General features: G+C 61.2%; 2 protein-coding genes across 8 annotated transcripts in view; one reads left to right on the top strand and one right to left on the bottom strand.

Annotated features, from left to right (window-relative positions):
* TMPRSS6 (transmembrane serine protease 6) overlaps positions 1-1849 on the top strand; it is a 34497-nt gene extending 32648 nt beyond the window's left edge. For both annotated transcript variants that reach the window (XM_037068168.1, XM_037068169.1), the window contains exons 17-18: positions 405-541; positions 1030-1849. In XM_037068168.1, the coding sequence (XP_036924063.1) occupies positions 405-541; positions 1030-1188 (296 nt within the window). In that variant the 3' untranslated portion in view covers positions 1189-1849. The remainder of the gene's footprint in view (positions 1-404; positions 542-1029) is intronic.
* Positions 1850-4112: 2263 nt separating this feature from the next.
* On the bottom strand, positions 4113-13718 carry KCTD17 (potassium channel tetramerization domain containing 17). Of its 6 annotated transcripts, none has more exons than XM_037068157.1 (7): positions 13457-13718; positions 12243-12351; positions 9994-10097; positions 8992-9087; positions 7827-7952; positions 6441-6534; positions 4113-4908 (listed from the first exon to the last, which is right to left on the bottom strand). In XM_037068157.1, exons 1-7 carry the CDS (start codon positions 13664-13666, stop codon positions 4571-4573), a joined length of 1077 nt encoding a protein of 358 aa, XP_036924052.1. In that variant the 5' UTR covers positions 13667-13718; the 3' UTR covers positions 4113-4570. The 6 variants fall into 6 exon arrangements, with proteins under 6 accessions (XP_036924052.1, XP_036924054.1, XP_036924056.1 ...); XM_037068159.1 differs by having other exon boundaries at positions 10006-10097; positions 13457-13716; XM_037068156.1 differs by having other exon boundaries at positions 4816-6248.
* Positions 13719-15340: the final 1622 nt, after the last annotated feature.

The following is a 15340-nucleotide window of genomic DNA, read 5'->3' as shown; positions in this document are numbered from 1 at the left end:
AGGTCCCTGGGTGGGGCCAGGCACAGGGCATAGTGGAGCTGCCAGGGGCTTCTACACCGACCTTCATGGAGGAGCACTGGGCTGAACTGTGGGGAGGTGCTGGGGTGTTTTAGGGGGTGAGAGGAGGGGTCAGATGTGTGCTCTGGAAACCGCCCCCTGCCCCCGGGGTTGTCACAGAGCAAAGGGGAGGTGGCCAAGAGGCCTCAAGCAGGAGAAGACACTGGCCCAGACAGGCTTTGGGTGGGCCATACAGAGTGACCACGGGCACCATGGGCCACTGCCTGTGGGCCATACAGAGTGACCATGAGTGGGAGGTGCAGAGGAGATGGTTGGAGAAAGGGCGGGGCCTCCTGGGCATGTGGCTCTTCTCACCTCTGCCCTCTGGCCTGGACCCCACCTGACAGGCCCCACCAGCAATGGTCTCCAGAAGGTGGACGTGCAGCTGGTCCCACAGGACCTGTGCAGCGAGGCCTATCACTACCAGGTGACACCCCGCATGCTGTGTGCCGGCTACCACAAGGGCAAGAAGGACGCCTGCCAGGTGACTCCCGTGGGGCTGGGCTGGAGGAGGGAGAGGGTGATGTTCCTTGTACCTGGCCATCTGCTCACATCAGCTTGCTGAATGAGCTCCTTGGGCTCCCAGCAAGGTGAGGGGATGGCCATGTCCACCTTACAGGAGGTTGAGGGACATGCCCCAGGTTGCAGATCTGGAGGGACCTGTGGTGGGCAGGCGGCTCTGAGGCTCAGGACCGGTTCTGCTCCTTGCCTACCTTAAGGCTGTTTGCCCGAGGTGACAGAGTAGAGGGCTACAACGAGCCGGCAGAGGGGGATGGGGGGTGGGCACACACCCTAGTTCCAGGGTGGTCGGAACACACTGGGGGCCAGGCCAAGGGAAGAGGGGAGCTGAGCGTCAGGAGGCTCTGTGCCTTTCCTGCTGCCGCCCAGAGATGCCCAGCAGTCGGGGCCCTCTCCTGGAGGCGGGGCCGCCCTAACTCTGACACAGCCCTGCCTCTCCTCTCCCCCTTTCAGGGCGACTCGGGAGGCCCGCTGGTGTGCAGGGAGCCCAGTGGCCGCTGGTTCCTGGCAGGACTGGTCAGCTGGGGCCTGGGCTGCGGCCGGCCCAACTACTTTGGCGTCTACACCCGCATCACAGGTGTGATTGGCTGGATCCAGCAGGTGCTGACCTGAGGAGCTGCCCCCGTGGAGCTGAGGCCCACCTCCTGGATGCAGAGAGCCCAGGGTGCCCACTGGGTGGGGGAGCAAGCATTCTGGGGTGGCAGGACCCTGTGAAAGAAGCAGGTGGCACCCAGTCCCCGAGCCTGCTCCCTGACGTCGACCCAGAAAGGGCACGAGGAAGGAGGAGGGCCCTCAGCTGGTGGTCAAGACTTTCCCGGAGTGGCCGGCATGGTCGCCAGGCCTGGCTGGTGGGGTCACATCCAGCCCATCACCTCCCAGTTCTCTCCTCCTGCCCCATCCTCCCCTGCTGACTTTGGGGGGAAATTGTTCAGCAGCGCAGACGGGGCTGCCACATCCCAGCAGGAATGTCTGAACACCGTCCCCCGCCCCTGCCGGGCAGTGCAGAGGCTACATGGGCAACATCGTGCCAGAGAGCAGATTCCAGCCTTTGAAGCTCCTGGCCTGCCTTGAGAGGTGGGGGTGGGAGGTGCCCTCGAGGAGGGGTCCTCAGCATCCTGGAGACAGCCAAGTGGGCCAGGGGCCCCTGTGAGCCAAAGGGTTGGGGAGCCCTGGGCCCAGGGTTCTCGCCACACCCCTGCCTGCCCTTGGGCCTCTGGTGCCCACTCACCTGGAGGTGAGCTCAGCTGCCCTGGAATAAAACCGCCTGATCTGAGGCCCCGTTTGGAGATTGAATGGGGCCGTAGGCACCAACCTTGTACCCTTCACTGAGCAGACTCTGCTTCCTGCTCAGCCTGTTTGCCAGCTGTCTAGAGGCCAACGTGAGGTCAGCAGAGGCAGGGGTGGCCTCTGTGACAGCTGTGCAGGTCCCAGGAGCAACCCCAGGAAGGCAGCAGTTGGTGACCCTCAGGTCAGAGAGAGGAGTGGGACAAGTGATGGACTCCGGAATCCTCTGGGGGAAACTGAGGCTCAAGAAGGCCAGAGACGTCCTCATGATTGCACCAGGGGTTGGGAGTGGAGCCTGGTGTGGAAGCCCTACCTCCTGTTTCCTGGTCCCCATCCCCACCCCCCAGCGGATACTCCCTCTGAGCCCGCAGTTCCCACTGGGTGTCTATGCTGGGGCCACAGCCGTTCACAGAGCCTGGCTCCTACTATGTGGGGTGGGGGTGGGGGGTTGCTGCTCTAGCACAAAGGCTTCTGGGTGGCCTCAGACCCAGGCAGTCAGGGGAGGTTGCCTGGAGATGAGATTAATGGCAATTATGGGCAGTATGTGCAAAGGTAGCGTGTCCCAGGAGAACATGGCATGTTAGGGGACAGCAAGCTATTTCAGTTACACAGAGATTGAGTGACAGATGAATTGCAAGGGTGGGGGGCAAACTGAGACCAGATGATAAAGAGCCTGGAGTTGAGTGAAGGACTTGACCTGGATGCTCTGGGGGAGCCACGGAAGGCTCTGGAGCAAGGCAGCGGCAGCCCTGTGGAGGGAGTGGGGGGCCTGGACTGCGTGGGATGGTGGGTTCAAGCATAGGGTTGAAGTGCCTCCGTGGATGGGGTGGGTGAAGGAGCCACTCAGAACCTCTCCTGGTGGGGGCTGGCCTGAGCAGTTGGCCAGGGGAGGGCCCCTGCCTTAACCCGGGGCAGCAGGGCGGGCAAGGCTGTGGGAAGGTGTCATGGACACGTCATGGACGAGGCAGAGACACTGCGCACAGTAGGAGGCTGAGGACATGGCCAGAAGCTGGAGGGAAACTGAGCAGCAGCGTCTTAGTACCAAGGCCACAGGGCAGTGGGGGAGCTCAGGGAGGGCCTGGGGCCAGGCCCTGGCTCACTGGCACCTCCTGGGTGCGCTGGGGGTGGTCAGTGCGGATGAGCCTAGCTGGGGGAAGGGGAAGCCACAGAGGAGATCTGGACTTAAGGGGGTTTCAAAGATAGGGAGCTGCTACCTGTCTGGGTGCACCTGTCCATAGGGGGGTGGGCAGAGGCAGCGAGCCATGACCGGAGGGCCGTTTGTGGGAGGGAGGGGACAGCAGGCGGAGCCAATGCTGTGTGGGGACCCTTTGGGGCAGGGGCAGGATGTTAAAGCATTCCTACTCAGGTAGGCTCACTGGCCAGAGCACTGTGGGGGCTGTGCTAGAATGCAAATCATGAGCCTACTCAGGCTTAGTAGGAATTTGGGGAGAGGAGCTGGCCATCTGTAACAAGCTCTTGGTGAGTCTTTCGCAGCCAAGTCAGATACAGAAAGTGGGGCCAGGACCTGGCCTAAGAGGGGCCTCAGCCTGGAGTCATGGCTTCGCAGGGCTGTGCCCCAGCCACACTGAGCCAAGTAAGGCGGACACAGAAGAGCTAGGGAGGAGGCGAGGGCCAGGGTGGGGGACCAGGCCCCGGCAGGGCAGGAAGGCGTGCTGGGGCCCCAGGGCTCTAGGACAAGGTGGGTGGGTCCCTGGGTGTTTATTTCCTGGGACTGGGGACAGAGGGTAGAGCCACAGGGAGACAGGGAGGTGACGAGGAAGTGGAAGTGTCTTAGGGCATTAGGATGAGTAGGGGCGGCCGCAGGCAGCAAGCTGAGGGCTACCTGGACAGTGGGGTGAGGCTGGAAAGAGGACAGCGTGCCAGGCTTGAGAGGACCTGGTTTCCCAGAGCCCACCCTCTCCTTGGCAACCCCGGCTGGCCTAGGGCTGCCTGGAGGCAGGGGGAGACCCTCATGACTCTAGGGGCAGGGCCTTGGAAGTCATCTGGTCCAACCCTGCGTTGTATAGATGAGGAAACAGGCCGAGAGGGGTGGGCACCAGCCAGCCAAAGCAGATGCCTGCAGTGTCTGAGCAGAGGGTCCAGCCTCGAACCCCACCCCACTGGGAAGCAATGGCAGGGCATGGTCCCTGGGCCTTGGGCAAAAGCCCCATTACTTTTGGGTCACCTACCCAGCCCTGAGTTTAGCCCCTGTCCCAACAGGGACCCAGAGAAAGAGAGGCAGGCAGGCCAGCTGTTTCTTCAGCTTTTATTACATGGTGGGGCCAGACACGGCGGAGCACTACCCAGCTGGGCAGGCACCAGTGGGGGCAGGCGGGCCCCTGAATGGAGGAGGCAGCGTCTCCCTCCCCTGAGCAGCCCCACTGCCCCTGCTGAGCCACTGCCTGGGCCAGGGCCCTCTGTCCCCAGTACAGATGGGGGTGGGAGGAGTCCAGGTGAAGGCCACGTCGCCCCACCCCCTTGGACAGGGCCAACCCACCCGCTTCATCCCCACCAATACCAGAACTTCATCTGTGGCTAAGCTGGCCCTTCCCCTGGGGGAAGGGTGAAGAAGGCCCACCCTGAGGAAGGCTTCCTCTCTGAAGGAGGACTTCTGGGGAACCTTCTCCCCTCGGATGTGACCTCACAACAGCCCTGTGAGGTAGGCGGGGGTGGGGGGAAGAGAGAACCCACTCCATGGGGAGACTAAGGCTCAAGGAGGCGATGTGACTGGGCCGGGAGGGACTGTTTCCGCCATGCAGCTGGGGGCTTCGGGAGAAGGGACACGGGGGCCTGGGAGACACAGCTGGAAGGCGACACACTTTGGCTGCCGGCAGGCGGCTCTGCCAAGGGGTCCCAGGGCCCACCAGGGAGGCAGAGGGCGGCCACAGCCCTGCAGGTGCAGACACAGGTGGCCACGGGAAGGGCGCTTCCTCCACCCCGAGCTGGGGGCCCACCCCATGGTACAAAAATAAAGGACGTCAGATCGGAACCCCAAGTCCCTGGAGGTGATCTGGGACCTCACATCCGGGTGCCTCTGGCCTGTAACAGCTAGAAAATAAGAGGAAAAGGGGCAGGGGACAGGTGGGAGGTGGTCCGAACACCGGGAAGGGGGTGAGGGGTGGAGCCAGTGGGGGAGGACAGGGTGATGCAGGGCCAGGGGAAGGAGAGGAGGTTGAAATGGAGGGAGGGGGTGGGGGAGAGAGGGAGAGAGAAAGAGGTAGGTGAGTCACAGAGTCCCTTCAGGGAGGAGAGAGGAGAGCTGAGGCCCGGAGAAGGTGGATTCAGAGCCCAGAAGGAGGGTGAGCAGGAAGGGGACCCAGCTTGCCTATTTGGGGTCCCCAGGCTCCATCCTGGGCTGGTGGTGGCTGCCTGGGAGGCCAGATGCTGCCTAGACTGGCCAGGGGGGTCAAGGCCAAGAGAGGCAGGTCACAGTGAGTAGCTATCTGTCCCCACTTTAGAGGCAACTACATTGTAGAGGGACAGTGACTTGCCCCTCTGGGCTTCTGGGCACCTGAGCAGGGCTTTCGTCTGCCACACCCCAACCCACAGCCAGCTAGGCTGATTCCAGCCCTCCCCACCCCCGCAGACAGGGAATCCAGCGCCTCGAGGCTGCAAGGCAGGCACTCCCATGTGCAGGGCGGAGGCCGAGGCACCTGGCTTGTTCCCCTTCCCTCCTTCCCAGCCTGCTCTGGCGCTGATGGGCAGATGGCACCGTGTCCACCCCTAACTCACTCCTCCTCTCAGAGTCTCATAACCCAGGGCCAAGATAGGCCAGCCAAGAAACTTGGGTGAGAGGAGAAAATCAGCCGCAAGTTCAGCCCAAGTCCAAGGAACGAGAGATGAACACCCTCCTGGCTTCTGCCACTCCCTCCAGCGCCGCCAAGCTACAAACCAGGGCTGGCCGCTCTGGGGGCAGGTGAGGGGCTGAGGAGAGGGCCTTACTGCCAGTGCAGCCTCAGGTCTGAGGGGTGCGGACAGGAACCTGCAAGGAGGAAGTGTGAGCAGGAGGCGAGGAGGTGAGGCGCTGGGGCAGGCGGCCCAGTCTCAGAGGTGCCCAGTGGGCTGGGCAGGTGCGGAGGAGGTGCAGCGGCACGCCTGCTCCCCAGGCCAGGATGCGGGAGCTGCCAGAAGGGGTGCAGGAGGCGGCAGGCAGGGTGCCCTGAGATGTGAGGCCGGGGCGCCTGGGACCAGGGTGGCCCCGGGATGGAGGCGTGAGCAGGCAGAGAGAAAGCCCGGACAGGGGCAGAGAGGGAAGAGGCAGGGTGCAGATGAGATCCAGGAGGAAGAAGAGGTGGATGAAGATGAGGCAGGACCTCCAGCGGGAAGCAGAGGAGGAGGAGGCGGTGGTGGGAGGGAGAAAAGGTTAGCGGGATCCTGAGATGACTGGGCTGCAAAGAGAAAGTGAGAGAAGGGATGGTTATGCAGGTGAGGCGCCAGGCGGGCAGCTGAGCTAACCCTGGTGGCCCACCCCCCAGCGGCCCCCGGCCCCCCGGGCTCTGCGGCTGGGCTGGCTCCGGCAGGGAGCGGGCAGGAGGCTCCGGCTTGGATTAGCAATCATTCTCCTCGGGGGTTGGCTGCACCTTTCTCCTGTGTATCTGCCTCCACCTGCACCTGTTCCACCTCCACCTCCTCCTCCTCCTGCTGCTGCTCCTCCTCCAGCTGCTCCTCCGCGCTCTGTGAACCAGCCGGCGGACCCAGGGAAGAAAGAGTGCAGAACTAACGAGGGAGCCTGTGGGCGCCGTCCCCAAGGGCCCCAGCTCAGGGCAGGCAGCGGGCTAGATGAAGGGGGGCCTCCAGGAGAGCGGGGGACTACAGCCAGAGAGGCTGGGCATCTTGTCCAGTCCCCTGGGAAGGGACAGGAGTAACCAGCGAGGACGGGCCCCACTGGGTGCTCTCCGGTCAGGCTGGCTGCCATTAGCTGGAGCAGGCTGGGTGCAGACAGGAAGAGGACTGGGGCGGGCGTGCAGCTGGGGTATCCTTGAGGGGCACTTGGGAAGGCCTTATCTCAGGAGGGCTGCCCCAGAGGGGAGCTGAGGCCAGGGAAGGCCCAGGGCAGACATCACCCAGGCCTGGGATGCCAGCCACAGGTTCTGGCAGCCCAGGTCCCAAGGCTTTGGGCCAAAGGCAGAAGCAGAAGGCTCGCACTGCACCCCTGCGAGGCAGGGCCAGCCACTGGCCCTTACTGGGGTGGAGGAGGACACACAGGACAGGGAAGGCAGGCAGACAGACAGGAAGCCAGAGTCCTATGTCTCCGGTCCATGTGAACAGGCCCCGGAAGGAAGGGCCTCCTTCCCTCCCAGCCTGTGCCAGGCCCTTGAGGCTTCCCACCAGCTGTGGGTCCGGGTGGCAGGAACTCAGCTCCTCACAGCCAGCTGAGGCCACCTCAGAGGCCAGGGCGGACACACAGGGCTGGGCCCTGGAAAGGCTTCTGACTCTTCTCCAGAGGAAGGGGCCTGGGAAAGGGGCAGCACCAACCGATTTGGCTTCCCCACCCGGGCCCGGCCCAGCTGAGACAATGACCCACCCCTGGGAATACACTGGCCATTAGGGTCCCAGGAGTCCCAAGCTTGACGGCCCGCAGAGGACGTGGTCTACCTCCCTCAGTTCTCAGCACAGCAAAGGTGCCAAGGGGTCGGGGTTTGTCTAGTGTCACTCAGCGAGGCGCACCACACCCAGAAACCCCTACCCCGGGGCACTCCCCCTCGTGCCATGCTGCCCATGGCCACCATTCAAGTGGCATCTAAGTCACACCTGCCTCACCCTTGGGATGGTCCCATCTCACTGCTCTCCCAGCCTGGGCCTGGGTGACCAGCGTGAGCAGACAGGACCACAGGTGGCATGGGATGGATGGCACTGGTTGTGACTGGGGTTGTGGGTGTGCAGCGGGAGGGAGAGAGAAAAAGCAGGGATGGCTGCGAGGAGGGGCGGGGAGGGAGGAAAGCAGGCAGGCGGGGCTGGGGGCTCACCTTGGTTTTGCGGCTGGACTCGGAGCTCAGCCCATGGGGGGCGCTGTGGAGTTCCTTGGACACCACACACAGGAACTCCGCCTGGTCCTCGCTGCCGTAGTTGTAGGAGGAGCCGATGTTCACCAGCTAGAGGGGTGGTGCACGGGGGCGGAAAAGGATGACAGGTCAGGTTGGGGGGCCGTGAGGAAGGGGGAGGAGGGTGCATAACTCGTCCTGATGCCAACTTGTGTCCTGACCTGGCTGTGCTACTCAGGCATATGCCTGGGTTTCCAGAAAATACCTCTGGGCTGAAGTTAAGAGTCCTTTCCCCTCCCTCATCTACACCTCCGGTGAGTTTCTAGACTGGCCTCCCCACCTGGCTGGCTGGCTGGGCCTGATCCCTGGGGGAAGGTCTCATTACTGCTCCTCCCCCAGCCCAGGGCCAGCAGGCCACTTCCTCAAAGCAGGAGAAGGCCTGGAACTGGCAGATTGCTGCCTCCTGTACCAGATGAGGCGGCCCCAGTGCCAGGTTGGCATGGTGGAGCCCACAGAATATTCTGTTCACTCTTGGAATATTCTAGAGTCCTACCCTGGGCCAGGGACTTTATCGGTGGTCCCTCTAATCCATCCCTTTGAAAACCTGAGGCAGGTGGGGCATCTGCTGTATTACTAGGGCCACATGACTCATGATAAACGCCCCCTGATGGGAAACCGGCATCTGGACTGGGAGGAACTAGTGGTCCCTAAAAATCCCTCGGGAAGTCGCTGCTTTGGGCTTCCCTGAACATGGCAATGCCCGTGACTGGGCCTGTCCCTTGCAGGGGCCCTGGGAGCCCCGCTGGTGGAACTGTTCCAGGTGGTATTCAATCAAGTAGCTCCGCTCGCCAGTGTGCATCTCCACTCCTTGCACGAGCTGTCGCCCGGGGCCCAGGGCCTCGCTCACACTGCCATGTGCATGACCACCCAGTCCCTGCGAGCGTTCCTACCAAGGGGACCCGGAGCTGCCATGCAGAATGTGGGACTCTGCCCTCTCGTTGTGGCCAATCTGCTGCCAAGCGTGGCCTTTCCTAACCCTGTTTACTTAAAACCACCCCTGGGTGGGGGTGGCAGGAAGGGAGTGGCCTGCTTCCCCTGGAGACTAGGAGGTCCTGGGCATGGTCTCCATGTCCCCGTGTCCCTGGCCCACCTGCTCGAAGCGCCAGCCATCAGACATGGTGGAGACCATCTGCGTGAGCTCCTCCTCCTGGCACTGCAGCACGCGGTACACATGCTTGGGCGGGACCTGCAGGCAGAGAGGCGATGTGAGGGCACCCCAGGAGCGGGGTGAGCGCCTGCCCCCCAGCTTCTTCTTTCCTCTCAACCCCACCTCCTGCAGAAGGAGAGAAGGATGGGAGCCGAGTCCCAAGGGCCAGCTACATGCGGGACACTTCACATTTGTTGTAGGGTTTTTGTGGAGGCTCAGAGAGGGTAAGTTACTTGCCCAAGGTCACCCAGCTAAAGAGTGGCAGGGAGTCAGAACTGAAACACGTGATACAAGACAAAAGGGAGGGGTCTGGGGGACATTCTAGGTCACTGACTAAAGCAGGCCCTCCAGGAGACAGAGCCTCCCCACTTTAATCGGGGCCAGGAGATGGTGCCTCACTACCTGTTCCCCACCCCTGCATCTCCCAGGGCAGGCTGGGAATGTCTCCACCTCCTCCTACAGACTGGTCACTGAGGCCCAGGGGCCAGGCAATGTCAGCTCCAGCAGTTCTGCAGCGCCCACCAGGGGGCTGCCTGAGCCCATGAAACAGACAATGTGCTAACCCCGAAGTGCCTCCCAAAGAGCCCCGGTGCCCCTCCCTGACCCCATCTGGCCCGTGAGGAAGGGAAGGGCGAGCAGTTCTCAGGACCACTGTATTCCATCAGAGGAAATCAAGGTCCAGAGAGGGGCATGCTTGGCCCAAGGTCACAGAGCAAACAGCTCGAAGCAGGAAAGAACCAGTGTTTACCTCCCAGTCTGGGGCTCTGCTGGGCAGTCCGGGAGTTGGACGACTACCTCTTCCCTTACAGGATAGTGGGGCCTCCCCAAGGAAAACTACCCACCCCCACCAACCTTTCTCCTGCCTCCCCCACCCCTACCCCCGCCTCCCTCTCCCCACCACCAACTGCCCTGGCTACAGGTGCTGCCCTGCTGTTCAGGCCCGACCTGCGCCCCAACCTGCGCGACAGTGTAGTCCTTCTCCTCCATCCGGTCTTTGATGATGCGAATCAGCGGCCCGATGTTGTAGAACTCTGCTTCCTCCAGGACCCCTGGCACAGACAAAGCCGTCCCTGGGTCATTCCCACTGCCCTGTGCCCTGTTCTTCCCTTGTCCTCGTCAAACCCACTCCAGTCACATGACGGCGATGAGCAACTCTGAGTTCAGGGATAGAGCAAGAGGGAACATTTCCTTCCTTGGACCTCATACTCTGTGTGGAATGGGCCAAACTCTGCCACACAGCGCCTCGCATCTCTGCTCTACTGCGCACAGTGACCCAGGGGTGCCTACCAGTCCTCTAATCTGGGGGCTACTCTGGGGCTAGCAGGAGGCAGCAGGCTCATTAGGACTGGACCCTACAATGCCACAATGAGAAGGGCCCTGGGGGACCCCTATGACATGCCCCCCTTTGTGAATGAAGTGCATGCCAAGTGCCAGGCGCTGTGCTGGGCAGTTTCATTTCTCACTGCATTTAATTCTCAGAACCAGAAGTAGGTACTTTCATTGCCCCACAGGAGAAATGGGGAGAGAAACAGCTTGTTGGTAACCCACAGCCACTCAGCAGCAGAGCTGAGGTTCAAGCTCAAGTTCCTCTGACTTCAGAGCCCACCGCAAGGGCCTGATCTTTGTACACATGCATATCCCCGACTCCCACCAGTGACAGTTTGCAAAACCCCTCCTGTGCCCATCACAAGCCCTGGGGACATGGGGGAGCGGGCCCCATCATCCCCATGCAGTTCAGGGAGCTGTGTCTAAGAGACGAGGCGAGTCACCTCTCCAGTGCCGTGGGAGGGCCCCTGGCCTTTGGGCTCCTCAAAGCTCCCTCAGGGCAGGGACACTCCTGACCGTTCTCATCAGTGGCGGCTGAGCTCCCTGGGCCCGGGGCCCACGTCTGCTCTCTGCTGCTGTCCCCGGGGCCCACGCAGTGCCCAACACACAGCAGGCGGCCGGTGAGTGGCAGTGCAGGAGCCCCTGCAGATACAGACGATGGACACTGCCCCCCTGGTCCTCGGGGCCAGACACTGCACTAAGCCCCCACTCTTGTGATTCTCGCAGCAGAACCGCTGTGTCGCTCCATTCCACAGATGTGGCCCAAAGGGATGAAGGACTTTCCCGTTGTCACACAGTCAGTAAGTCTCCTCCCAGATGCCCTGGTCCCCTGCACACAGCCCTAGCCCCGCCTGAAACTGCCAGGAGTGGCGAACACGGACAAACCCCGAACCTGTAAACAAGAGCTGGCTACGCCACAGCCGGAGTGTTTACTTCCCTGCCCCAGGGACCTGCTCCTGGGCCAAGCCACACCCATGGCACCTGTGCTTCCGGAGGCACTGCCTGGGAAGCTGTGGGCCCTGCTGAGCCAGTGCCTATGGTGGGCTCTGATTTTGAAGTCCGGGCCCACTGGGGACCCACTGGAGAGGAGGGATGGGCTGTGCTAGACACCCCCAGGGTACAAGCACTGGGCTTCATAACTTTAGTTGCTGCAAAGTGTGTTCACCCCAGTGCAGATCACCGTCTACACTTTAGCCACATGGAGGTTCAGAAAGGAGAAGTGACATGTCCAAGCTGGCCAGGCCGGGTCAGCTGACCCACAGCCACATTCTGCCTTGGCACAGACTGTGGTCCCTGCCCCTGGCTGGGGCTCTGTCAAGGGGCCATCCCGCCAGGCATGGCTTCCCTACCACCTGCTGGGCCCAGGAGTGGGCATCTACGGGGCCTCAAAGCCCCTGCTGGGAAGCGGGCTCCCACCTTCCTTGCTCCACCCACATCTAGCACAGTGCTGCTGAGGTTGCCAAATTTGGGAAGAGTTACCCGGCCCACCCACCTGCTGACTCAAGCCCTCACCAGGCATCTGAGATACTAGATCACCCTGCCCAGCTCCACCCCGCTCATATCTGGCTTCACCGGAGGCCAGCAGAAAGGGCATCCCTGCCCACAACACCAGCTGCCAGCCTCGCTGGATTCCTCTAACCTCTGCCTGGATGTTTCGGTCACCTCCCCAACAGCACCCAGTGAAAGCTCAGGCTGGTCCGCTTGGCAGAGGGATTCAGCCCTGTCGGGATGGGAACAGGCAGGGAACAGAGGAAAGCAGATGTCCCTTCTGGCTGGAAGAAATGGCTCTGGACTGCACAGAAGGCCTGGCGGGCTGCAGAGAGCAAGGCTAGAAATGTGGGCCGGGCCAGCCCCCTGCACCAACTCACCCTCCTCGGCCATGTCCTTGTCCAGCACCAGCTTGCCATGCCGCAGGAAGTTCAGGATGGGCCCGAAGTAGGTGGGGTCACGGTCAATGAGGTAGGCCCCGGTCTCATCCTGCGAAGGCAAGGGGTAGAGGCTGTGAGAGAGGGCTGAGGCTTCCCCCTGCCTGCCCCTCGATTTGGGCCCGTGAAAGCGTCTGTTCTTCCCTGGAATGAAGTAGCACGATGGATCACAAAGGTTCAAATCCTGCCCCTGCCTTGTCCTGACTGTGTGACCTTGGGCCAGGGATTTAGCGTCTCTGAACCTTGTGCCTCTCCCCCATAACTGGGGGTCACGGTGGACATCCAGGGAGGGCTCAGTGATTGCCCCCTTAGAGGCTGTTCCCTGGCAGCCAGCCCCTCACCGTCTCCACTAGATCCCCAGTCATTCTGGGGTGTTTGCAGGTTGCCAAAGGAGCCGCTGCCTCATTGGACACCCTCAGCCTGCAGGGAGGCAGGGCAGGCGGCAGCACAACTCTACAGAGAGAAAAGAGCATCAGGAGGTCCGGGGACTTGCCCAAGGTCACAGCATCAGACGGCCAGGGAATGGGGGAGGAGGGGCCTTGGCAGTCATCTCCAGACCAGCCTCCTCTGGCCACAGACAGGAGACTGAGCCTGCAGCAGGACCTGTCAGACCTTAGGTCCGGCAAGCGGTGTCCAGCAGGGCCCCCTGGCTCCCCAGACCTGGGGCTGCCGGCCAGCTCGGCTCCCAGGTGAAGCCCAACTCAGAAGCCACCTTGGGCCTTCTCCACCCAGCTCCCTGCACACCTAGGCCACCCACACCCCAAACGGCAGGGGAGAAGCAGCCTCAGCCACTCCCGTTTGGGAAGGTCCCGTTTGGGAGGGACCTAAGGCCCTACGCCTCTGACTGAAAGCACAGCCCCAGAGGAGGGGCGAGAGTCGGATTTGATCCACCAGCCTCCTAGGGGGAGTCCAGGGCAGCTCTCCTAAGCTTCAAATGGCCGTTGCCTGGCGTTGTCCCGTTGCCAAGGCAATAGGCACATTCCTCACTCTCTGATCCACTTCCTCCTCCGCTCCTCCAGCCAGTTCTTCCCGCCTCCGGCTCTTTGTAAATAAAACCCGCCCGTGTCCCTAGCCCGGCGGAAGTGCCAGGCCAGACAGCCCGGATTCCAGCGAGCTGGAGACCCCCAGCCCCGCACCACCCAACCCGAGGGCCTCACCCGGTCCGACTGCAGCTCCTCCCCTTGGCACAGGCGGCTGAGGAAGGACTTCTGCTCCCGGCACAGCGTCTGCCTCGTGGTCAAGAACACCGTGCCCCCCACGTTGAGCCGCACCCACTTGCCCCAGCCTCCTGCAGCGCGGCCTCCCGCCCCCGCCGGCGGCGCTGCCTCCCCGGCCTCCATCCTCAAGTCTGGCCCCGGATCCTGCATCCTCCCAGCTCCCGGGAGCTGGAGGCGGGCAGGTACTGCATGCAGGGCATGCCGGGAGCTGTAGTCCACGCTTCCCATAGCTGGGACGCCTGGGGTGAGGGTCCCCGGATGCCAGCAACCTACCACCCCCAGCCCCGCCCTACTTTGCCCTTCCTGGGAAGCCCTGAAACTGGGGTCTCTTGAAGAAGCCCGTTGGCTAAACGACTGTGTGTTTGGGGAAAGTCAAGTTCGGGGTCACTGGGAAAATAGTCAGTGAGACCCCAAATCAGCAGTCCTCCCATTTGTTCTCCGTATTATTGATTTCCCATTGCCCAGGCTGGATCATCCAACAGCTGATAAATACGAGAAGAAACGTTTCTTTCCCGGCATTCCATAGCATTTGCCCGTATTTGTTTTCTAATATTCTTTCATTCTGCCCTTCCTGTGGGAAGAGGGTAGAGGAAGGAGAGCTGGTTCTTTACCCACATCAGTTCTTTGAAGGCAGCATAGCTGAGCTTAAAGCTGACTGAGCCCCCACTGAATTCCAGATGCTTCTTGTATCCGTACTATTCTCTGATGCTCTCAGCAGCCCTGTACCCATTGCACAGAGGAGGACTCAAGTGAAGTGACCTCCCTGACTCATGGCTGGCAAGTGGCAGGCTGGCAGCAACCCACGAGATTTCCAAGTGCATTGCCACCACCAAGCCTCGCTCCTGCTTCCCTGCCATGGACTGCCTGCGCTCCTTGGGAAAGATTGCTTGGGAGGAAAAGCGGATAGAGCACTGGGTCAAAGTCTGGAGAACTGGGCTTTCATCCTGACTCTTGCAGGATGAGATATTGGGCGAGTCCTCAGTTTTCCCACCTGTACTTTGGGAAGGGGTGGAGGGTTGGTTGTGTGGGTCACCTTCTGAGCCAGATAACTCGGATCGAAAGTGGGACTACCGCCGTGGGTGCTGCAGGTTGGGGGAAGAGGGGCAGCACCCCATGTCATCTGGGACCAGGGAGGCACAGGGGCTGGAGGGGAAGCTATCCTCCTTCACTTCCTCTCCTCCATCTTTCGTCCTGGTCTAAGGGGCAGGGTCTGAGGCTCCCCTCATCCATCCTGGTGTCACGCCCACAGGACCCACATGCTGGGCAGCCTGACCCGGTGCTGGGGGAAGGTTCTCTGTTACCATCCAAGGCCCCCTTTTTTTTCTCCATAAAGCATTTCCTCTTGGCAGGGAATAGGTCACAGCTGCTAGAATCTTGCTCCCAAGAAATCACCAGCATGTCCTAAAGCAATTTCCTCCCTGAACCTCAGTTTTCTCTTTTGGAAATTGGGAATTACAATAGTCCGAGAGCATTATTGTCAAGATTAAATTATACGTCTGTAAAACACCTGGCATCGTCTCTGGTTTTAGCATATTGAATGAATGCATGAGTGGATGCATACATTAATGAATGAAGTGAGGTATGAACTGGTTTTTTTAATACAAGTTTCTTTTTTATTAAGATTTTATTTACCTATTTAAATTTATTTTCAGAGACAGGGAAAGGGAGAAAGAGAGGGAGAGAAACATCGATGTGTGGGAGAAACATCATTCAGTTGCCTTTCGAATGCCCCCAACTGGGGACCTGTCCCAAAACCCAGGCACGTGCCCTGACAAGGAATCGAACCGGCAACCTTTTGGTTCACAGGCTGGCACTCAATCCACT

Source organism: Sturnira hondurensis, unplaced genomic scaffold (genome assembly GCF_014824575.4).
Source record: "Sturnira hondurensis isolate 20B ecotype Veracruz unplaced genomic scaffold, ASM1482457v3 Scaffold0017436, whole genome shotgun sequence".
In the NCBI taxonomy this organism is placed as follows: domain Eukaryota; kingdom Metazoa; phylum Chordata; class Mammalia; order Chiroptera; family Phyllostomidae; genus Sturnira; species Sturnira hondurensis.
The sequence above is the reverse complement of the archived record's forward strand: the minus strand, read 5'-3'. Positions and strand labels throughout refer to the sequence as shown.